Raw genomic sequence first — 24,100 nt, forward strand, 5'->3', positions numbered from 1 at the left:
AACCCTGAGCTGCTTTAAATGCCTGATGGTCTAGAAAGTTTTTAAACATCCAAATATGTCAAACACATTTTGATTGACTTTCTTTTGTTTAAAATTTAAGATTTACTCTCTCCTTTTTCTTAACTGGTCTGACCAACTTGTCTTGAATTTCTGTTTTAAACCAGTGAAACTGAGGCAACCTCAAACACCTCCTTTCACACGCAGAAATGTGGTTTATGTTACTGACCCAAGTATACTGAGAATCAAATCTAACCCATACTTTTCAAACCTCAAGTTTGAATACACAACTTTAAAGTATATAAAAAGGGCATATTTCTGATCTTATGTTTTAGCCTCAAAATTGCAACAAGAACCAGTCATTTTCCTTGTATGATGTCCTATTCTTTAACTTCAAAGATAGCCTTCTCTTTGGCCCTAACATACAGTGGACCCAAGTTGAATATATGGACTGAAATTCAGAAATCTCTTCTTTAAGAAAAACCTTCAAAACTTTCTTAGTATTTGTTCCAAGTTCCTTTTCTCTTTCTGTAATGCCTGTATTCCCTATAAATTCAGCATGTGTCTTAATTCCTTTTATTTCTCTAAGCTCCCAAGTCAATGAGGGAACAAAGACTATTAAGAGAAAAGTACTTTTTATATGTCTCTCGAGCAGAAGTTGGCATCCATGAGGAATCTCAGGTGGCAGGGGCTGGGGAAAGTGGGGCAGTGCTTAGAAGTGCTGGGCCTTAGTCTTCCAGTCCGAATTGAGGGGCACAGCAGGTAAGAAGAACCAAGAAATGGAGTTCGTTCAAGAATCTGCCACATATTATTCTGATCTTCCTTCTAATAACCATTTTTCTGGAGTTGAGTGTCATCCATTCATATCACGGTATGCAATTATTCTAATAGCTTGATCCCTTTGCCTGTACAAAAGGGAAAGTTAACCTTAAGGCTGAAGGAGAGGGAGAAAATATAACTTTTGAAGACTAAGACTTAAGGGTGTGAAGTACTAGGAAAAAAAGGTATAGTTAAGGGCTCTGGGGAGCCAGAAAGAAGCATGATTGCTGGGGATGTATACGGGGCCATGGCAACAGAAGATGATACCGAAAGGCAATCCTGACATGCAGCTGTACCTTGCTGGAGCCCTTGTGCTTGCAAACACCTCGGGTCTTATTTGCAACACTATCTCTGCTGAACAGTTATGACCTCAGGTGCTGGACTCAGACTGCTTAGAATCAGTCTCATCCCCACCACTTACTTACTGTGTTATTTTAACCTCACAAAGTCCTAGTTTCCTCATCTATAACAATAAGGGGTCAAAAAATGTACAATTTATAGACTGGTAAATTATTATATTAAATGAGATAATCCACAAAAAGCTTAGAACAGTGTGGGACACAGAACAAACACTCCCCTTTCATGTGGCTTCTGCCAGCCAAGACCCACAGTAGCACACAGGAAGTCTTACCGCACAAAGACCTGGTCCATAAATGGAAAATAGCTTCCCTGTTAAGAAACTTCTTAGGAATAAGTTAAGTGGCTTTCTTTCACCCTTACCTACCTGCTTATTCTATCACAATATCAAATACTTGGCTGTCTTTTGAAATCTACATTGATTCCTATATTGACATCCTTCGGAGTATCATTTGGACATTTTTTCCCAAGCACAGGAACAAATTTTTCCAGGAGTATAATTCAAATGTCATTCACATTTGCCTACATATTTTCTTTTCTTTTTTAATAAAGAGATTGAAGACATGACTATTTCCCTCAGTTTGGTAGGACTTCTCAGCAATGATTTTCTAAGCAATGGCGTTTCTACTAAAAGCTGCCCAATTTAATAAAAAGAATTATTCCTATGTATTAATTCTAAATTGATGCTATTTTGGCATCAGTAATTTTCTTTTACTTTAATAGGCATGTCAAATGTCTTCTGTCTAGGTCATTTATCTTAAGTAGTAATGATAGCATTCAAGAATTTAGTTTGTTCTTTTTAGGGAGATAAGTTGTTTTTTAAAAAAACATATTCTGTGTACAAGCAGTTTCAGAATCATCTTTCCTCCAACTCCCGTCCGCACACCTTTCTCCTGCCATTGCCTCTGAGTGCTCTTGGAAGGTTTCTGAGAACGCCCAGCACTGAGGGGAAACAGTAAGATTATTTTTAAAGTGTCGGTGGAAGCTGCTGAAGTAAGCCCTCAGGTTTGGATGACATTTTGAGAAGCAGAAATGATGTCAATAGGGACAGGCCCCCTTTGCATCTGCCATAGCTTTAGTCTCCTTGGTTAGCTGTGTCAGCCTTTTACACCAGTTGTGTCTAATGGCTGGCGTGAAATTACTAGCAGTATGTGATCAAGGATCATTGGGCCCAATGTTTTTGTATTTAAAAAATTAAATAATTGGGTTTCTTTCTGCAGATGAAAGAATAACATGAATTTTATCTATTACTAACTTTAAGAGATGTTCTTTCTCTCCATTTCAATAAATATATGGTATAAAGATTTTGTATCCGGAACTAGTCTATTGACCCATCCTGAAAAACGTCAGCTTCTTTGTTGCAAACTTTTGAAAACACTAGGGAAAGCTTGAAGGTTGTAGTTAATCTGCTTGTAGATGAAGGAAATGCATAGAGAGGTGAATTTCTCAACATTATACAGCTAGTGTGTAGCAAAGCTGGGATTTGAACAGTCTGACTCTAGAATCTGCCTCTTCCCCTTGCTACATTATATTGCTACTATTCAGTTAACGAAGTTTATAGTCTCTAAATTATGTTATGAACAATAAGCTGTGTTAAAAACTATGTTAAAAAGAGTAAAATTAAGAAAGAATTTTATTTCATAACCAACGTATGTAACAGTTATTTGGCTATTGCCACATAATGGCTGATAGAGTTAAAGGTTTGAGAATATGACAATAACCCCTTTAAAAATTAAGCAGCCTACACAGCCAGGTCCTAGCTCCCTGCTCCCTTCTGGATTCCCTGGAAAAACAGAGATTGGGCCAGATTATTGCTTTTGCCTTCTAAGCACTGTATTTCACCACGTGGAAACAGTAATGTCTAGAATAAGATGAATTTTAGAGTCAGTAAATAATGTGAAGCGAAACAAAATTGCAGGCAGAACTTTACAAAAAGGGAGAAATGAAACAGTTCTTTTTTCAGTTTCTGTTCATCTCAGAGTTTCCTTTAAATGGATGCACACACTGCCTGGCTGTCCCAATTGTTTTTACGACTGGAGTTATCTCAGCAGTTCTGAAAAACATCAACTGGCAACCAAGAGAGATCTGGGTTTTGTGAAGTCAGCACTTTTAAAATTGCAGGGGAATTCTCACTAAGAAAAAGAATACTAATTTACAAATACAAAATTAGTATATGCTAGAATTACTGTAACAGCCTCTTGTCTTCTTGCTTTCATTCTCATTCTAGTCTAAGTTCTTCATACGTCTAAACTTTAGGTTCCAAAGTAGGTTTCTTCAGAAAGATGCAAACAGACATGTGACAAAACGAGAGATCTACAATCATTTAAACTTGGGAAATTCTCATAGCATATTCACTTAGTGATTTCATGATACACACAGGCATAACAAAGGCACTAAGAAATCCCATTTTTAAAAAATCTGCAAAAACATCTGTCCACGGAAATCCTTTTTTGTAGAATAGCTATTAGCATTTTACAGACAAAATTCAATTCGAGGAACTCTAATCTAGGTTAATCTTCATAAAACATTCATGAACTGTATGTCTTCCTGGATAAAAAAAAAAAGTTCCAAAGTTCACTAACGCCTCCCAGATCAGGTATAAATTAACCAAGCCACCAGCACTCCAGGGCCTTATGCCACCTTCTTCAAGAGCAAACAGTCTACTGCAGTCTGTTCTATCATCATCTGAACAGGCAGGCTTACTCTCAGAGGGACACCCAGTTTTCTCCCTCTCATTTGCCAAGGTCTCACAGTGTGCTGGTGTATACTTTCACACTGGCATTTAGTCCTAGACCATGTCTTACATTATGTTGTTAACTGAATTTTTTTTTTTTTTTTTTTTAAGCCTACAGCACCTGGTATTGCTAAGTGGTCTCCCATCCAAGTACTAACCAGGCCTAATCCTGCTTAGCTTCCAAGATCAGATGAGATCGGGCATGTTCAAGGTGGCATGCCATAGACTTAACTGAATTCTTTAACATCACAACTTCCTCTCTCCCAGCTAACTACATTTTCAGAGGCAAAGAACCCCTTTTCTGTCTGGCTCCTCAGCATCAGGTATGCAATGATGACTTCACTGTGCAAACAGATGGCACTTAATAAACATATGTGGACTGAATAAGTGAATTAACGAGTGAATGAATCTTGGTAAACTTCCTTTTGAATTAATTGGCCTTGTAGGTTTCTGAGTCTAGTCCACCTAAGCATATCAAAGATGAACATATGAGCACATGGGAGAGATCACTGATCTAGCCCCGTCTCTAACACAAAATCCAGCGATGTGGAGAAGGTAAATCAAGGGAGGCATTTTGTAGAGTGGACATGCAGCATATCTACCTGCCTAATCAGTGGGGATAGATGACACTATGTAAAACAGGACTTTACCAACAGGCTTTAGAAGATTTATGTATATTTAACACTGACATAAAACATCCTTTACTGATTATAAAAATACATAATTCCCAGCAATGCCTTTTCAACAGATGATTAATTAGTATCTGCTAACTTTGATAAGTTGATCACCGAGTCAATTTTAATGCCATCTCAAATCTTAAATTCTCTTGTTTTTTAATATCGAGTCTCCTATTTTATCTTACAACATGAGTAATTTCTCCCTTTAAGTAGAATAAAATTAAACAGGTTTATAAAATATTCATTAACTTACATATGGATACATATATACCTGTGCCTTTGAGTTTAAATTAGTGGTTTCCTTTATCCTGGAAAACTAAGTATTTGTTATAGGTACTTCTCTTAAGTAGTTTATCTTTTTGATTGTTCTATTATTTGATTTATGGTCTGAAATGTCTTTTCATTTATGTTCACACACTTCTACTTGAACATATTATAAAGTAACTGAATTAGGCATTTCATTTATATAATTGTATTCCCCAGAATCCATGTCCAAATTATGTAAATGCATGTTAGTGATGTCAGTAGCAGACTGCTGGATCTTTACTTAAATACTGTTGATGCTGACAGTGATGACTTTGAACAAAAAGCAAAGCCAAAAGTGACCCATCTCAGTTCTGTCCCTGCATGATCTCGAGATATTTGAGTTTGTAGAAGGAACAGGTCGGCTAACAATGGACTAGTGTAGGATTCCAAGCTCCACCTCTATTGATAACTGTCTAGGTGATCCTGGACAAGTCTAGTGGCCACACTGGGTCTTAATTTTCTTATTTTTAATATGATATGGTTAAACTGAATATAGTAAAATTCTGTGTCTCTATTAAACTAATTCTTTTTTCTATTAAAGACCCTTTCAAAGGCATTTGGTTAATTAGGAACTAAAATTAGATTGAACTATAACTAGCTTCCTAGATGCAAAGTTTCAGCCACATTCCTGGTACTTAATTAACATCAGTCCCAAGTTTACTGTGGATCATGCTGCTAGGGTCACTTCCAAAGAAATTGCAGTACAAGCCCTTCCTTGACTGGCCTTTTCTAAGGGTGTGTATTTATTATATTTATAAGAGAGTTTTTAAAAGAGCATAAATTGAATACATCTTAAATAGGAAATATAATACTAAATTTTAAAAAGTCCATTCAGATTTCCTTTGGAGTTGTCCTTAATTGAAAAATGTGAAGCCCGTGAACAGGCGGTAATAGTGATTTTACTCAGTTACACTTTGCAAAAAAGAAAAGCCAGACTGACCTGTACGTTAGCATGGACAGACCCAGGCACTTGATATTTCAACTCATGGGCTGTTGTCTGAGATTTCGGAAGCAGAAAAGGATAAGAAAGGGATCGATATTTTGATTTCATAATCTAAAACAAAGAAAAACAGGTTAAAAAATTCAAATGTGAAATCAGTTCCATTCTTCTCTACTTTGTGATTACAAACAAAATTCAAGTTCATTTGAGATAGGAAAAAAAAAAAGCTAATAATGCATGTTTCTAGGTGAAGAGGCAATAGATTATTTTTGTTTTCTTTCTATTTTCCAGAGACAAAGAACTCCTTTTTCGCTTCTTTTACCTTTCGAAGTAGGCATGTATTGCTTTATCTTTTTAAAGAAATATTAAATATAATCTGGAGTTATGGTTATATAGTATATAGTTACAAAAATGAGAATATTATTTTACTTTGTTGTAGATATCTTGCCAGAGCAATATAGCACTATATATCTTTTTAATAAATTCATAGTAAAATGGTATGGAAAAATCATATTTTATTTAATAAATTCCTTTTAGTTATTTCTCATTTTATTTAAATTATTGAAAGCAAAGTTAAAATAAATCACTTTATTGGATTACTTCTTTAACTTAAACAGAAAAAGATTTTCTGAGTCAAATTTACCCCCCAGAAACAGGGTATAAGCACATCAAAAATCACAAATCCAAATGCAGGTATTAGCACTGTTTTGTTTTTGTTGTTGTTGTTGTTTTTATCTTTATCTAGTAGGTTAAAGGTAATATCACTTTATTTATTCATTCATGTCCCCTAACTTTTTGTTAAAGTTATTTTATAAATATCTTTTTGTTAAAGATATTTCCTTTATTTCTAAGATTTCCCACTGTTCATAATGCTACCATATAAATGAAAAATAAGGTGAGACTCTGAGTTGTTGATAAAACTAAGTCTTTTCCCAAATTATTAAGGAGAATATGCCTCATCATCATTTAAAGTAAATAAAATGGAACCTTAACAACACCTGGATGATAGGTACTTAACCTATGCATGTTAAGTCTAATTCTTAAGAGTAATGAAGACACACTGAAGGAGACACAATCTGGAGAAAAGAAAAATGGCTACATCTTTTGCTCATTTTGCTCAGAAGCACCTCTCAGAAGCCTGTACCAACATGAAACCAGTGTGATGCCAGGACTGAAAGGACTGGGAAGTTCGAGCTCTCTCGGTAAAACAAGACTCCTGTCCCCGCTACAACAGCCTACACGTGACTATCAGCCCAGGCCAGTGCTGAGCATCCAAGAAGTTAAAAGGGCTAAAATCACTGCCCTGATAGTAGCATCTACCCCTCTGTGCTCTGAATTGTCTGGTGTAGAAAAGTTCGGGGACATTTTCTTTTTCCTTTGCCCAGCAGCCCAGGTGCTATGACAACCAGGCACGCAACAGCAGATGAATGGCACAGCGGTGGCCACCGCAGGCCCTCCTTGCCAACCCTCCAGGTTTCTCCTCTTCCAGGTCTCTCTCTCTTTATGTGGACTGAATCATGATAAAACCAACCACGTACCTTCGTGAAGTTCCAGCGCTGGATGAAGTGACGCGCCACGTCACGAGCAGCCTTCCCGTGCACCACAGAGGCAATGTCATGCCACGGCATCCGGGGAGTGGAGTACCTGTCAATGAAATCTGCCCAGGTGCCGCAGGCAGGGATTACCACTAAATTCTGTGCCAAGGACAGAAGCCATCTGACCCCAGAGCTGACCCCAACTATGACAAGTAAAAGGAAACATGGTAATGTGCACTATGTGTATATTTCTTGGCTTGAGTGGAACAATATCTTCATAACTCAGGGGAACATAGATGTCACACTGAGGAATACAGTCCCCCACGCACCTCCCCAAACATGTTTCCGTTTCACGTAGTATTATTAACCGCTAGGCGATAAATTGGTACAAATTATCTAAGGATGTGTACTTAAAATTACATTTTTCTTTTTTATGTTGTTGGAATAATGTCAGGCTACATATGCAAAGCCATCTCTATCTCCTCTTCGACATAGAAAAACAGTGATAATTTGAAAATGTGTCATTTAAATGATGGAAAATGAAGATGATAAGCAGATTAGAGATGATCAAAGGAAGGATACCATCTTTTGTAAAATCACAGATTATTACTCCGAAAATATGTCTACTTAAAATCTGGAAGCTTCAAACAAGTAAGCTCTATGCCATGTTGTTTTCTTACTAAAACTACAAGAAGTCCTTAATTATATGACTGAATCATATTCTCCAAAGTTTTACAAATATTCAAAACAAAACAAAGGAAAACAGAAGACATTAGATCATGCACTTGTGTACTTGTTGAGATGTTGAGAAGTAAAAGACAAAATGTAAGCAGTCATCCACTACCCTGGTACTCACCAGCAAAAGGTTTATCAAGTTGAACCCAGTCTTTGAAGACGAAATTGCAGTAGTCCTTTCCATGCCAGAATCTGGTTTCCCCGTGTAGCTCTCCTATACCTGTCTGTAAACTGCGGATGGAGCCTGTGTCTGTGAACACAGCAAGACCTGCTCAGAGACTGTGGCTCAGGGGGACCCCAGGGTGGGAGGCTCAACTCTCACTTATGAAACATCTAAAGGCTTCTTAACTATTCTTCTTAAGATTCATAACTAGGGCGGCATATGTCTATTCCATCTGAGGCTATGGACTGACGAGTTTTATAACCCTTCTTAAGTTTATTATTAGTGGGCAGTTGGGGCTATAACCGTGTTCATCATGTGACAATGAAATTTAATATTCTCATTCTTATCATCCAGCAGATCACTGGAAGCATGGATGGTAGGGTTAACTGAGAATGAAGAACTTGCTAGGAGGGATTATGAGAGAGCAGTGAAGCCAGGTCAGGTAGAGAAACATGAGACACAGAGGCCATAAAGAAGTCAGGTCCTCTCTTTCCTCAACCAATATGGCAAACAGCTAATACATAATTCTTGTCTTTTGCCATTTCAAAAAGCAAAAACCTCAACTTTGCAAACTGTCCACATTCTGGACAGCCCTGGAATTGATCAAATAAGTGACACTGAACTTCACCATTTTGGATCAGAAATCCTTTTTGTGTAAAAGGAAAGATTTGGCCTGGATGAGGTCTAAGATCTTTTGGGCTCTAACATTCTACATTCCTAAAATCATAAATAACATCCATAAAAATTATCACAACAGACAGAAGCTTATGACTATACAGGTGCAAAAGCAGCTATCTATGCAATATTTCACAGAGCTTTGCCAGGACGATTTTACTTATGGGTAAATACTTTGACTTAAATCATTTATATGTTTATATTGACCAGAAAGGCAACTAAGCAGGACAACTAGCAGAACTACAAACCACAAATGCAGCGCTTGGCACAAAAAAAGCACTTAACAAATAGACATTGGATGCAAAGTATCTGTTGAATGAATAAATGGTACCATGTGCATTTGCCAGTGAGAGTACTGAACCAGTCCCCCTACCACCATGCTGTCTCAGAACCATCTTTCGAAAATGGAGACTCCTTGCTTAAAAGCCTTCTAGGATCACCTACTGCCTACCAGAGTCAAATCTTAAGGGATTAGTGAACACAGAAGGCTCTTCCCAAACTAATGCCAGTCTCTCTCTGCTCCTTGCTTTCCTCCATCTAACCCAGGTCCCACGAGCACCACACTTCTGTGTTGTGACGGGCCTGGTTTGTCATGTCTCCATGCAGTGGCGCATTGTTCCTTCTGCCTGGAATGCTCTTCCCTCCCTCTCGGCCTGATCGCTTCCTCTTCTTTCAAGAGCCACATTAGCTGTCACCTGCCCCAGAGACTCCTCCCAGATCCCAGTAGGGACAAGCTGTCACTAGCACTGGTACACAACCATTAAGAGTTGCACACCCCAGTACCCCTGACTCTGTGACATATGGTGTAAAGGATGCTCCCTGCCGGCCCCCCACTTGTCTATAAACTCCCCACGGGTAGGGAGTGTGTCCCCTCACTGCCTGGTGTAGGTCTTGGCATTCAACAGGCAATCCATAAGTATTTGCAGAGCAAAAGTTTTTAAACCATCACCGCACACACTATTAATAGTCTATCTCATACTGAAAAATCAACCTTCAAAGGTTATTAAAATTTTCTTTTAAAGAAAAAGGTCTTAAGGTGCTAAAGATTAATAAAACTAAATAATGTTAAAAATAGAATTCTGTTGACTTCTCCCAGTGATTTATTTTCCTGCTCTAAAAGGCTGAGAGGCTAAAGTACTGGTAGTTCTGTTTGCTCACCTGTAGGCTCTTTACAGTAAGCATGGCACTTTGTTTAAAAAATAAATAAGTAAATAAAAAGGAAATGAAAGGAAAAAAAGACAAAGGATGAGATAAATAATGGATCAGATTCCAAATTTAAAGAATATATGTATATAAAATTTGTTTTCATCAAATGAGAAACTCTAAGCTAAAGTTTTCCATATATATACATAAACTTGTTTAAAAATTAACTTTTACCTAACAATCAGTTATAAGAGAAATAAAACAAGCCAATTCTTAGTCTCAAAAAATTATCTTGGTACTTATTGAATTCAACCTGCTCGTAATTCAATTTTTTTGTTTGTTTGTTTTTAGTCACGGCCTAAACTATTCCAAATAAATCAGGGCCCTCCTGAGAAAAAGTAAAATATTAAAGCAAAAGAGTTACATACTGCTAGTTCCTATGATTACTGCTCAGAATCACACAAGCACCTATATAAAAAGAGATGACTTTTTACATCAGCAATGCTGACCTGGCGGGTTCTCATTAGTCTGTATCTGGCTCACAATTGATTTTACAACCACACCTGCCTTGGCCTTTGGCTAGGGGTTTCATGACCATTTTCTGCAATCATTCATCAATGGCCCAGACTCTGGCTGCTAAAAGTTCATGGAAAGGGTGTCTCCCGGCTCCTCACCCAGTGTCTTCTGGCTTTGGCATGTCCTTCTTTTTCTCTCACCTCTTGGCTTCCAAAGCTGTATTCCCCTATCATTACTCCAACCTACCCTCCTGATCTTCCCTAGCTCCTCTTCCCTAACGAAGGTTCCTTGAAATTTCTCCTCAATGTACCCCGCTAGCCCTGGTTTCTCTTTTGGGCTCTACAGCCACTTCCAGTGCCTCACTTGACCTTGTCTACCTAATTGTCCCACCAGAACTTCAAAATCACGTGCAACACTGGAATCATTATTATCCCAACAAAATCAAGTCTTCCCATGAGGATTCTTTTCTCTGTTTGTAGTTACTCAAATTCAAACCTCAGAATGACCTCTGGCTCTTCCTTCTTCTCTATTTTCTCTTCCTACCTCCCAATTACCGCTTCCCAAATTCCATCGAAATTCTGCTGACTGTTCTTTTGGAAAAGTTTATCCCATTCACTTCATTCACGGGCCCACTGGAACAAACTAGTCGGACTTCCGCTGTCTCTAGTCTTAGTAAAACAGGACCCTTAAACCACTCTCCCCCCAACCCCATTTCATCCTCTCTCCAATTCCCCCTGGACTGAAAAGAAGTTATTATCTGTATTTATCCCATTTGGTGTTGCACAAATATAAATGATTTACTTACAGGGTATTTCCTGGACCTTGCAAGGGGTGTAACATAATATAGAGTATAGGTATTGTATTATCTTTCTAAAATCCAGAATCTTCTAATTTTTGAAGCACATATGATCTTCAGGATTTTGCAATGGTAGACCTCTATGTATTCACCACATTCCACACCTAGATCTGAAATAAAGACTTTTGGCATACTTCTGAAATAAATACTGTCCCTTAAGATATAACATGTACCTGGAGTGCCTGTTTTTCCCCTTATCAGTCTCTACTAAATTTCTGCCTAAGTTGAAGACCAGTTCCAAAACAGGTCCTCAATGAGTTATATTTTTTAAAAAAATCTTTTGGCTTTTGAATCTTTTTGGATTTGGGAATTGTGCATCAGGGTTTACATTTGTGGAAAAGGCTTCACTGACAACTCTCGTTGGTAGGGGTATCTCCCCCTGATGAGCCGCTAAGGCACCAGGTTAGTAAAATATTTAAAACTGATGCTTCTTAGATAATAAGCTCTTTGACAACAGAAGATAATTCTTATATATCTCATACCATTGCATCTCTGAGAACAGTCTGGAAACAACTTAACCTACTATTCATTATCTCTTATGATTAATACCTGAATTTGAAACACCTGTCTCCACTAAATTGCAAAATTAATTCTCCCCACTCAGTCATCTATTTAATCTTGCCTAAAAGGAAAATACCAGCAAATGGTCACTGAATATAAGAGGAGTAAAATTCAATCTTTTAAAAATAACATTGTTTCAAGCAAAGCAATGTCAATTTGAAATTCTCTCTCTTGAAAGAAAAAATATTGAGGATGGCTGAGTGGTTTTGAATTAAAATATATACTACAGAAATCTATCATAATTTCCAATTACATTTAGGATGAACTGATTTTAGTGCAGTTTTTCTACTTAAAAACCCATAGTGATCTTGCATGCACACTCCATAATGATTTCCATCCACCGCCAGTAAGGTTCACTAGAAGCCCAATTCATCACGGCCTTTTCCATTCAAGTGAAACTGACATTGCAGAGAAGCTACTCCACTAAATATCCCCAGGAAAGGAAATTATTAACTCAAGCAAACATTCAATTTCAAATTTCTAATGAAGATTCACTCTAAGCTTAATTTGAGTTTCAAGACCTATAAGACAATACAGGTTTAAGTCATTAGATAACTTAAAAGTAGAGCTACGTGCTTTAAACTTCCATTATTATTAATAGTAGAACCTTACTTTTTTTTTCAATGCAAATTCACATGGAACTCCAATATATAAAACAATAAAACAATACAAGCAAGACTGTTCTGGTTGAATCAGATACTAAGAGAGGTAGGAGGGTCCAGGGCCAACCTGCTCAGTACCCTCCTCATAGTCTCTGAGAAACACCAGGGTCCACAGAACAGACTTTGCAAAGCACTGCTTCCCTTTTTACATAAATTTGTTTTTTTAATATCAAAAAATTAAATTTGTAATTTATCATAGTTAATAGAAAGAGGCCTCTCCACCTCTCACATCCCATACACTGTGCATCAGCAAATGCCGTGAGCTCCATCTCGAGATGGATTCAGTACCTGTCTGGCCACTACTTGCCACCCTGATCTGCTCTGAAGAATGACTGCACAATTCCCTCAAAGGGATGAGCCACTCATGTTCTTTAAAAATGTAAGTCGGAAGGAACTTGGTTTGTCCTTAGCTCAAGCCCATCACATGACTTTCTATCTCACTCAACTGTAAAAGCCAAAATCCTTACAAGGTCCACATGACCTTACATAATCTACCCAGCCCTCTCTGACTTTCCTGCTTTGGTTCTCCACCAGCCCACTCCATTCCAGACACATTCCTGGAACACACCGTCCCCTCCTGCCTCACAGCCCTTACCCTTGCTAATCTTCCGGGCTGGGACACCCTCCCCCAGACCTCTTCTTATCCTCAATCTTCTCTTCCTTCTGATTGCTGTTGAAAACTCACCTCATTAGGAAGTGTTCTCTGACTATCCGATATAACAGTAACTCCTCCCCTCTGCCCTTCCCCCTTCCTCTGCTCTACTGTTGGTCTCCACGATAATTCCCAACACATGATATATTGAGTTTGATGACCTATTTATATATATAATATATATAATTTCCATCCTCATCCTCCAACTAGTTAACTGAACTTCATCTGTTCTGTTCACTACATCCCTAGTACCTAGAACTAGGTACTAGTGATGTAATAATGATTGGCCTATTTAGGAGCTCAATAAATACTTATTTAATGAAACAAATGAATCACACACATTTATTTCTATATCTCCACTTAAACTTTTTAATGTCTGCACAATTCCCTCAAAGGGATGAGCCACTCATGTTCTTTTACCATTTCCCTACTCTTGGATATTTAGGCTGTTTACTTTTTTCTCTATCTTAACAATGCTGCACCGGACATGTATCTAGTTTGTTAGAAAGGAGGTTTCCCTCAGCATGTGAAAACTGCCCACATCAATGTCCTCAGGGCACCGCCGTGGGTATCACCTTGCTCAGCCTGACACTGGCCTCGGCTGCTTAATGCATTCAGCACCGGGCTCGCGTCTGCTTTTCCATTTGCCCCCTATCCTACTGTCAGCAACACAACCACTCGGTCATAACTCAGACCCCTCAACATCATGATTTGGCAACCTCAGTCCTCCATTTCATTTTTAAGTTTAGTCCTAAAGCAGCAAAGCCACATACAGAATTACCTGGACCTGTCTCCAGCTCTTTACCTTTAATATCTGCCCCTTCATTTGCCCCTGACCCAGCTCTTTGGAGGTCTCCCAGTTCCGTGTCCCAGGGCTTTGCAGCTCTGTCAAGCACAGGAATTACTGTAAGTTGTCCCTGGGTCCACATATGCATCAAGTAACAGCCGTATGCTAAATAAATAAAATGTCTCCTCATATATAATCTTCTGTAATTGTTAATGTATGTCAATGTTATAATTTACAAAATATAAATTTAAGTTACATTGGAGCTTTAGTTCATTTTATATATATTCAGTTTAGTCCCTAGACTAAAGAATGCTGGGAACCACTGCTCAAGGGCCAAGTTACTCTATTAGGTTCAGTAGCTCCTGCCAGCCACCGGCGGCTCACATCCAGCCATGTCAGCTGGGCTCTAACTCAGCCACCTTCTAAACGGTACGCCAGAACAAAAGGTTGCGATGTAGTAGTCTGCACTTCTGCTAAATCACAAACCTATATGCTGAGCTCTGGGAGGCTGATAAAATGGAACTTCGCTGCGCAGTCAATTGTCACCTCTATGCCTGAGTTACCTCCTCTTTGAAAAGGAGATTGCAGGGCTACTGCCAAGCACCGCAAGGGCCCAGGTCGTGGCTGGCAGTCTGCACACCATAACCGCTAGCTTGCAATTCTACTGTGACTGCTATTCATTATTATGATTCCCTGTCTTTATACCTGATCCACTGCCAAATCTTCTTCATTCCCACAACCACAAATTAGGCCTGATTAACCTACTCCTCTGCAATGTAGGTCTTCTTACAAAAGGTTACCAGATTCTAATTTCTAAAAAATTCGCATTTAGCATGATACCTCCCATTCAGTGGTCTTTGAGATACTTAGCTAAATAAATGTCCAACTCCTTTCTTTATGTTGGGGAGTCCAAATGTAACTATTGTATATCTTACTGGTCTTATACCTTAGATCTCAACTGAATGATGTATTTTCTAATGTTTCGAAGCACTTGGTGCTTTCTCATTCCAGCTTCTCTGCTCAACTCATTTATTTCACCTGCAATGTCTCCCTATCCTCACTGACCCAATCAAAGTACTTCCAAAACTAAGTCCAGTGTCCCCTCCTCAAGAAAGTCTTTCTGGCTCATCACAGAAAAGACTTCCACCTTCCACAGGACTTCTACAACGCTCCTGAACTGCAGCTGCCATATGCACCGGTACCGTTATTAGGTTATATTTTACCTTAGTGTTGGAGTGTAGGTTCTTGGGAAGCAGGAATCTCATGTACTTCCCCATGCTTTGCTCTCAATAATATATGTGGCGTGAACAGAAAGCCAATCCAGAAACACAGTCACTCTGCTCATGCAGCAAAAGCTGAAGCCTAAGAAGGTTCTGCCACTTCACACATCACTTACCATTAGGTCTAGTGAGTCCCTGCTCAGAATCACTGGAAGAGCGAAAGAGTTTCAAGTGGGGTTTTAAACCATAGATTAAATTCTGACGACTTCTACAGTGATTACAATAACCTGGAGAAAGTTGAGAGTTCTTTTTTTACAAAGAAATAAGTATATAAAATGTATCAGGTTTTCTAAACTGGAAAGCAGGTTTGATCATTTTTAACACTAGGCAAATCTATAAAATTAGTCACAAATTCTGTACAACAGAAAAATTGCAGGGCTTTAAGACAGATTTTAAAAGAACAGGAAATTTATAAGATATAGAAAATCTGATGTTTGAGGATAAAGCTTGATGTATTTCTGGATGGGAAGAGAAATGAAATTTCTTCTATAAAAAATTCATAAAGTACATCTCGTGCTTTTCTTTTCCTTTATAACTTAGCATTATTTTATAAATGCTTGGTCATTCTGCTACCATCAGAAGCATGAATTGCAGTTGTTATGACGACTCGTGAATAAAACAATAAATGTGTTCTAAAATGAGGCCAACAAAGCCATGAGATGGCATGATATTGAATAAGATGATCTAGTGACCTTTCGGCATTGTTCCTTTTACTCCATTACAGAAAGACAGGTTATAAAACAAGTATATGGTGTCTGGCAATGGAAGAACAGGGTGTAGTCAAGAAAAACTCCAGCAAAGACAAGGACTTACTGGAGGCGCTTTCAATACTGCTGATGCTGTCTGCGTTGTGCAGGTGGTGCCTGTGGAGCTGCCGATACAGGCTAAACTTGGCGAACTTTCTGGACTTTCCTATTCCTTTCAGTTTTGAATCTGTATCATTAACACTCTTTAGCACAGGCAGATTTTTAGTAGATTCATTTTTATCTTTGAGGCTTAAGGATTCTATAGACTCCGTTGTTTCAGCCTGAGAAAATTATTTAAAAAAGAAAGAAAGACACTCCATAAATACACTGCAGTGTGGCCCTTTAATTCCAGTCAGGGGAGGTGTAAAGCTGGCACATGATAGAAGCTCCCAAATAGACACACAATAATGTGTGAGGTCGGCCACAGGGCAGTGGGGGATTCTTGTGAGCTGTTTAAATACTACCAAAGGCATTCCGAGCATTCTTCTTTCAGTAGGGCAAATTCTTAACATTGCATACCAATTAACCTTTTTAGCTCACATAAGGTACTTTCACTGTGGAGCTACTGAACTTCTTCCTCTGATAAACATTAAGTAAGCAATACTTTTTCTGTCAATTATTCTCCCCGTTACCTATTCACTAAATCTCTATTTTCCCAGAAAAGTCACCAACATATCCAGTAAAATAAGATGAAGCCCACCAAATTTTTTAATAAGTGTACTGTTATTTTGGCAACCACTTGAGTTAAAATAATAAGTATGTGATTATAGGCATATAGATAAGTTGGCAGCTCTTGGTTTGAAAGGTAGTTTGAGAAGTTATTAACCTGCTGCTTTCAAATAGAATTCCCTAGATGACTCCGGCCTGGCCTATCCTATTTTTATGTCTTTAAGTGGGAAGATTCCAAAAACTTTGGCAGCTATTCGTAATGAGTCTGCTTATTTAACTTAAAGTTCAATTGCCACATTTTTATTTATGAACATTTTTCCAAGTAGGAAATAAACCTTTAATTTATACGGAAAACAAGAGCTGACTATGAGATACCAAATGCTCTATTGAATGTTTTCTTTTTTCACAAGAGTAAAAACTGAGACTACGAGATGCAGAGTTACAGACTCACTAGATGGTATTTATTTCAAACCAGAGCTGTCTATACTTGACTCAATGTTCCTTCCTTCTCCAGGGATATGCCATTTCTCAGTCAATCAATCCCGCTACAATACATACTTATACAACCTGTGTTCCTGTTATGCAGTTCTATAAAAGTCTGAAATCACTTACCATGAGGGAACTCAGAGATGGTCCCGTGGTGACACGCTTCACGCTGCCCACATCCGTGAGTCTGTGCTCATTGTCATCCCACCTTCCATAGGCCAGGTCAATCCCACCCACAAAGGCCACTGACTGGTCGATGATGACAAGTTTCTCATGATGAGCCCACAGATATACGCTGGATGATACATGATCTGGGTGCCTCATCACCTTGAGTGAAGAAAAAATTCCACATATGAAATGATTTTTAAAATGTCCTTCATATTATAATAAAATAGGTTTGTTTCCTCCTTTAAGTAGCATTTTCTATAATTCAAATATCAAAATGGGCTCTGTATATACCAAAGAAAATCCCCAAACTTCTAATTTTATTTTCAGTATTTAAGAGAGAAAGACTCCTAGGTACTTTTTAAGCCTCTCCTTCCCCTGCTCATACTCCATTTTGGAGCAGCTGCCATTTAGCTTGAAGTTTGGTCACATATTTCAATAAAAGTCAGCTCAATGAAAGAGCTGATTCCCCTTTTCCCCTAAAAGGATCATATCTGGTATTATTTTATAAAAATCCAAAAAATTTTAACCAACATCTATCTCTGGCAAAATTTTTAATAAGTATATTGATATTTTGGCAACCACTGAGTTGAAATAGTAAGCATATGGATATAGGGACATTGACATTTTGGCAGCTCTTGATTTGAAAGGTACTTTGAGGAGTTATTAACTTCCTGCTTTCGAATAGAATTCTCTCTAAATGAGCCCAGATTGACCCATCCTATTTTCTTATATCTTTAAGTAGAAACATTCCAAAAACTTTGCAGAGTACTTTTTTAAAAACTACACTTCTGTATTTCTTTACACATAACATAAAATTTACCATATTTACTGTTTTTAAGTGCATGGATCAGTGGTATTAAGTTCATTCATATTGTATAATCATCGCCACAATCCATCTCCAGAATTCTTCATTTTGCAAAACTGAAATTCTATACTCATTAAATCCCACCCACCCCCCACCCCAATCCCTCACAATCACCATTATACTTTCTATTTCTATGAATTTGACCACTCTAGGGATCTCATATAAATGAAATCATACAATACTTGTCTCTTTGTGACTGGCTTATTTCCCTTAGAATAATGCCTTCAAGGTTCATGCATGTTTCAGCATGTCAGAATTTCCTTCTTTCTTAAGACTGAATAATATTGCATTCTATGTATATATCAATTCATTATTGTGAGTGGGATATTAAAGTGTCCAACTATTATTGTAGAACTATTTTTCCCTTCGATTCTGTCAATGTTTGCTTTATATATTTTGATGGTCATTATTAGGTATGTAAATGTTTACAATGTTATGTCTTGCTGCATTGAACCTTTTGTTACCCTTTTTGTCTAATAGTATAGCCACTCCTGCTCTCTTTTGGTTACCATTTACATGGAATATCTTTTTTTAATAAACTGAAGTATATAATTGTTATATACTTTAAGCCTGCTGGAGATTTACAGATTCACTGTCTGGATGTATCTTGATAACAGGGCAATATTTATTGATTAGCTTCAGGTCTTCAGTAAAACATCAAATAGCTTTTTTCAAATTGTTTATCACGGTTATCTACTTTATTAGGATTTTATACAAGGTGCTATTAAGAAAAGCACTTTAAATCCTAGAGGAACTCTCTTTATTGCTATTGGTATTCAAGGGGCGTCATGGAGAGATCACAGCTAAGAGGTTCCAGGATAATCTAATGAAGAGTATGGGACCTTGACAGGCCTCTTAAATATTAAAACAACCCTGGGAAGTGTGTTCTTGGCCAAATTATCAGGGTTAAGAGAAGCAGAAATGTTAATTCTGCTGACTCCGACAATACTGGACGTATAAGAAAGTATACTATTTTGTTTTATTTCTGTGAAAACCATGTTATATATTCAAAATATACATTAGGAAATTCTACAGATTACTTCTGCTCAAGGCAAAACATATCTGAAAAATATTATTACAATAATTTATTGTAGATTATGTAACATTATAAAATATATATATTCTATTATATATTATATATTATTTTTAAATTACATTAGAATAATAAAGAAGAAACATTATTCATCAAGATGAGTCTTAATACCTTTATGTTGGGGTGCAGACGCATTAAAGTCCTCTTGCTGTATTCACTGTTGATTCCAAGAGCAAGTTCCACCTCTTTGTAGAGCATAATGAAGATCCTTACACCCTGTTGCTATCACAAGAGACAACACAGGGAGGAATGAGAATTTCTGCAAGTAAGTTATGATTTTTTTTTCTTCCTTTCAGTGCATTGTACTTTCTAAACTTTCTTATTATAAACGAATATAATATTTATGAAAAACACAATACAAAGAGGTAACTATAAATGTATATTAAAATATCAAAAATAAAAATGTATCTCCTTTCCATTCCTATGACCTGTCATACCAAGAGTGTCACTACTGGACTAATTACAGCCAGAAGGTTGAAACTGTAACGTCAACTACTTGAAGTGTCTTATGGTGCTACATCTGTGATTATTTCCAAACACTTGTCTTTGTGGAAAGCTCTGACCGATTCATGTTACAGATTTAGAATTGTTTGTTTGTTTGTTTATTTTTATTACACTATAATTACTGAAACGGCAGTGAGAAAGAAACTCTGAAGCAATAAGTTATATAAATATCCCTTAAATGTTTGAGTGTTTTGCATAGAATTTTTCTTTATTAAAAAAATTATTTAAATGGAAAAAAATCTTTTTTTTTAAATGAAGTTTATTAGGGTAACATTGGTTAATACAATTATATAATTTTCAGGTGTACATTATAATTTGACATCTGTATATTCTATTGTGTGTTTACCACCCCAAATCCAGTTTCCTTCAGCTACCATATATTTGACCCCCTTTACCCTGTCTACCTACCCCCTCCTCCCTTATCCTCTACCCTCTGGTAACCCTCTGGTCCATTGTCCATGTCCATGAATCTCCGTTTGTCCTGTTCATTTGTTGCTTTTAAGTTTATATCTCCCATATAAGTGATATCATGTGATTTTCAACCTTTTCTGTCTGGCTTATTTTGCTTCCTATGATTATTTCAAGGTCCATCCATGTTGTCACAAATGGCAGTATTTCATCTCTACTTATGGCTGAGTAATATTCCATTGTATATATGTACCACAAGCAGCACCAACCGAGATCTTTTAAAATTCTTTCTAGAATGAGATACAAATGATATTGATTTACAGCTAATTCTTCATAAAAATCACTGTTTTCCATAGTGGCTGTACCCATTTGCAGTCCCACCAGCAGGGTATGAGGGTTCCTTTTTCTCCACATCCTCTCCAACATTTGTTATTACTTGTCCTGTTGATTATAGCTATTCTAACAAATGTGAGATGGTATCTCATTGTGGTTTTGATTTGCATTTCCCTAATAGCTAGTGATGTTGAGCATCTTTTCAAATATTTGTTGGCTATTTGTATGTCCTCTAGGGAGAAGTGTCTGTTCAGGTCCTCTGCCCATTTTTTGATTGGATCATTTGCTTGGAAAAGATCTTTTTTAATTTTCAAAGATAAAGCTGTTGGTTCACACTCAACCTATAATTAAATCATTAATGCCTATTTCACTAGTGAAATGACTTCTTCAAAAGTCAAAATCTCTAACATTCAAAAATCCCTAATTTTTAGCAGCAGTACACAAATTGACATCCTTAGAACTTGGACCTAAAAGAAAATAGACAAAGCCATTGCAAGAGCCAAATTAAATCAAAAGTACCTGGTAAACTTTAACATGTTATACAAATAACACTTATTGTTATTATTAACCATCAAAAAGACAATGTCCAACAGTTAGTAGTGTAGAAATGTACTAGTATTTTCTCTTCTAGTTCTGGATGGTGACAAGGGTTTAGCCTGTGCTAAATTGCCCCTCCCCTGAATGTCCCTCCTCTTCTCCCTATCTACTCAGATGGCTCCTTCTCCAACATATAGTTCAGAATGTATTCTTTCAGGAAACTGTCTAATTTGCCCCTACTTAGTGCATCTTTTTTTTTTTCTTTTTTTCTTTTTTTACTTTTTAGGTCTGTATCCTCAGTATTGCTGTGTGCTCTGTAACAATTAAATTTACATTCTCTGTGCCTAGAAACTCTGAAAGCATTCTGAGACATACTGCATACATATTTGATTATGTATCTACACTTAGGCATTTAATATCCCAGAGATTAAAGGCAAGAATTTTTCCATAATACTTTCTGAGTATTAGAGATGCAGGCATATCTAATAAATTACAGTGACAAAGAATAATTTAGTTGCAGTTTGTGAATAATCCATGGTAAGTGGGCATGTTCATAATGGAAATCTAAGTTACCAATTTAAGAAAACTTACTGGGTTGAACACATCTAATTTATAAGAACTAAAAATTTTCACAGTGTTATAAAAATGTGAAATAACATTGAAGTTAATATTCTTAGGTTGTAGGATATAAAATAGTAGAGTAAACCAAACCACATACATAATTCCCCAGTATTGCTCTGCTGGTACTAAGAAGCATTATTTTGGCCTCTAAAGCTTTATAATAACACATCACTTCAAAATAGGAACATTTTCTTGTTATTAGTAATATCTGAAAAGTGTATATATATTTGGAGGGAAATCAAGATTTACGTTCTAGGCTGCATTAAGAAAATGTGAGTACTAGAAGAAAATCTATTCTTGCTTGGAAAAAAATTAGATAAAAATGTATATATGTCATTCTATTTCTCTGATTAACAGCCGACCTTTGGAACCTGTTAATTATTTATTATAATTATGTAACTACTACTTGAGTAGAGAAATAAGAAAAGTGGAGGCAGGAAGTTAACAGATTAATGTCTAATAGCCAGTGACAGCTTTGCAATGAACCACTGACTGAGGGTTCTAATGAAAACTAGAACATTATTTTTTCTTCTCTACTGTTCATATTTACATTGCTATTTGAATATTCTGGAATTCTGCCCTGGCTAATACACACACAAAAATAGCCTCCCATTGAAAGATATAAAGTTTAAAATCTGAAATTAAAACCTAAATTACAGAACATTACACCTGACATCTTTTATCATGGCTCATTTGTTTTAAATAGATGAAATTCTACTTCTTGGGCTTATGATATTATTACACATAAAGAACAGTAGTTGCATATTAGGAACTGACCTGAATCTTACAATTTTTCATTTACCTGCATAACTAATGGATTTTTGAAATGAGATGTTAATGCTAATGGTTACATTATTACCCTCCATCTATTAATACCTGACATTGTCTTCTATCCTGTATCTTTTCTCATTGAAATAAATTAACTCTAAAGGAAATAGAGTAAAGACTTTTTAAGTCTTTTTAGCTTAAATACAAATGACTAATAAGGAAGTAGTTAAAAATGAAAATTTCGTTTTCATGTAGTCCAGTTTACAATTATTTACTTACATCCATGTCTACAATATACAGTTAATTAGTGACAAGATTTCTGTGATAATAAAGCAATAAACTCCTCTTCTTTTAGGCAAGGATTACAACACTGTCATAAACTCTAAACTATAAAGGGCAAAGGAAAAAGTATTCCTTGAGAATGAAGGCATTTGCTGGGTCATAATAGTGAAGACTTAGACAAATGTGCAAAATAAAAACCAAATTAGAAAACAACAACAAAAAACTGATGTTAATTCTGTAATTTAAAAAGTATACTTTGAAACATTAAATGTTTTACCAATGCTTTTTAGTGACCCTAGGGGAAATTACTTTTGCTTAGAGAGGGGAAACGAAAGTATTAACAGGGGAAGTAGGAACAGGGATGGCCTGGAGTTCACTACGCAATGCCATGCTTCTTATCCGTGTTGAAATCAACTAACCCAAAGGTCCTATAGAATAAACTTCATGGAACCTGAATTTCCGAAGATGAAAGTTCTATTTTCTTTTCTAACTAGTTTTTAATCAAGTAGAACAGACACAATTACATATACATAATACATGTGAAGACCAGAAAAATAAAACTTTTCCATAGTTGAAATGAAGAGACTGTTTCTGAGCCAACTTTTTCTCTGATTGTTCAAAGTACTGTGGTCAAAATATTTTCCAGATGCAGCCAAGTTTGTTCACTGCTTGAAGATAGTATAGAGTACACATCAACAGGATAATCACTAATTTTATCACTTGTGAAGGGCTTTCCCAGGGGGTGCAATATTTTAGGAAAATAAAAAGTAAAGTTTAAAAAGAAATTGTATCCTTACCATTTAAATGTTGGCAAGATTGGGATGTAAGTGCACAAATGCTCATGTGCCTTTTTTTTTAAAACCGTTCTGTTTAAAGCAGTCTTCAAGGTTGAAGATCCCTTCTCCCCTTCCCTACCATGCCCTTTCTAGGCCCCCACTTTGATAAGATTCCCTTTGATTTTTCTGCGTGGAGATGTGATTATTCATTTCATTTGACAAACCTGGACATCTTTCTGTTATATTACTCACTGATGGCAATTGTAGAATGTGCCTTGTGGTTCAGGACAGTAAGAAATTAACCTGATGACACAATCCCCCTGGGGACCTAAATCTTTTTCTGTCAGTCTACAGGTTGCTGCACTTTAAGATTCTTTTGGTGCAAGTCTCATCAGGAAATATCACATATTGCTAAGGTTGAAATACACAAATTAGGTACAGGGAAAGGG

The 24,100-nt window shown here is 36.8% G+C and overlaps 1 protein-coding gene and 1 pseudogene across 4 annotated transcripts in view; both read right to left on the bottom strand.

Moving 5' to 3' along the window:
- Window positions 1-24,100, bottom strand: part of PLD1 (phospholipase D1) — a 143,618-nt gene that overhangs the window by 50,023 nt on the left and 69,495 nt on the right. For 3 of the 4 annotated variants that reach the window (XM_025046054.1, XM_025046055.1, XM_006910835.3), the window contains 7 exons: window positions 19,534-19,644; window positions 17,423-17,623; window positions 16,209-16,422; window positions 15,512-15,622; window positions 8,222-8,350; window positions 7,369-7,487; window positions 5,831-5,944 (listed from right to left, as the gene is read on the bottom strand). In XM_025046054.1, the coding sequence (XP_024901822.1) occupies window positions 5,831-5,944; window positions 7,369-7,487; window positions 8,222-8,350; window positions 15,512-15,622; window positions 16,209-16,422; window positions 17,423-17,623; window positions 19,534-19,644 (999 nt within the window). The remainder of the gene's footprint in view (window positions 1-5,830; window positions 5,945-7,368; window positions 7,488-8,221; window positions 8,351-15,511; window positions 15,623-16,208; window positions 16,423-17,422; window positions 17,624-19,533; window positions 19,645-24,100) is intronic. The other variant, XM_006910836.3, reaches the window with a different exon arrangement.
- LOC112479108 lies at window positions 4,017-4,134 on the bottom strand (annotated as a pseudogene).

This window comes from Pteropus alecto, unplaced genomic scaffold (genome assembly GCF_000325575.1).
Source record: "Pteropus alecto unplaced genomic scaffold, ASM32557v1 scaffold33, whole genome shotgun sequence".
Lineage (NCBI taxonomy): Eukaryota > Metazoa > Chordata > Mammalia > Chiroptera > Pteropodidae > Pteropus > Pteropus alecto.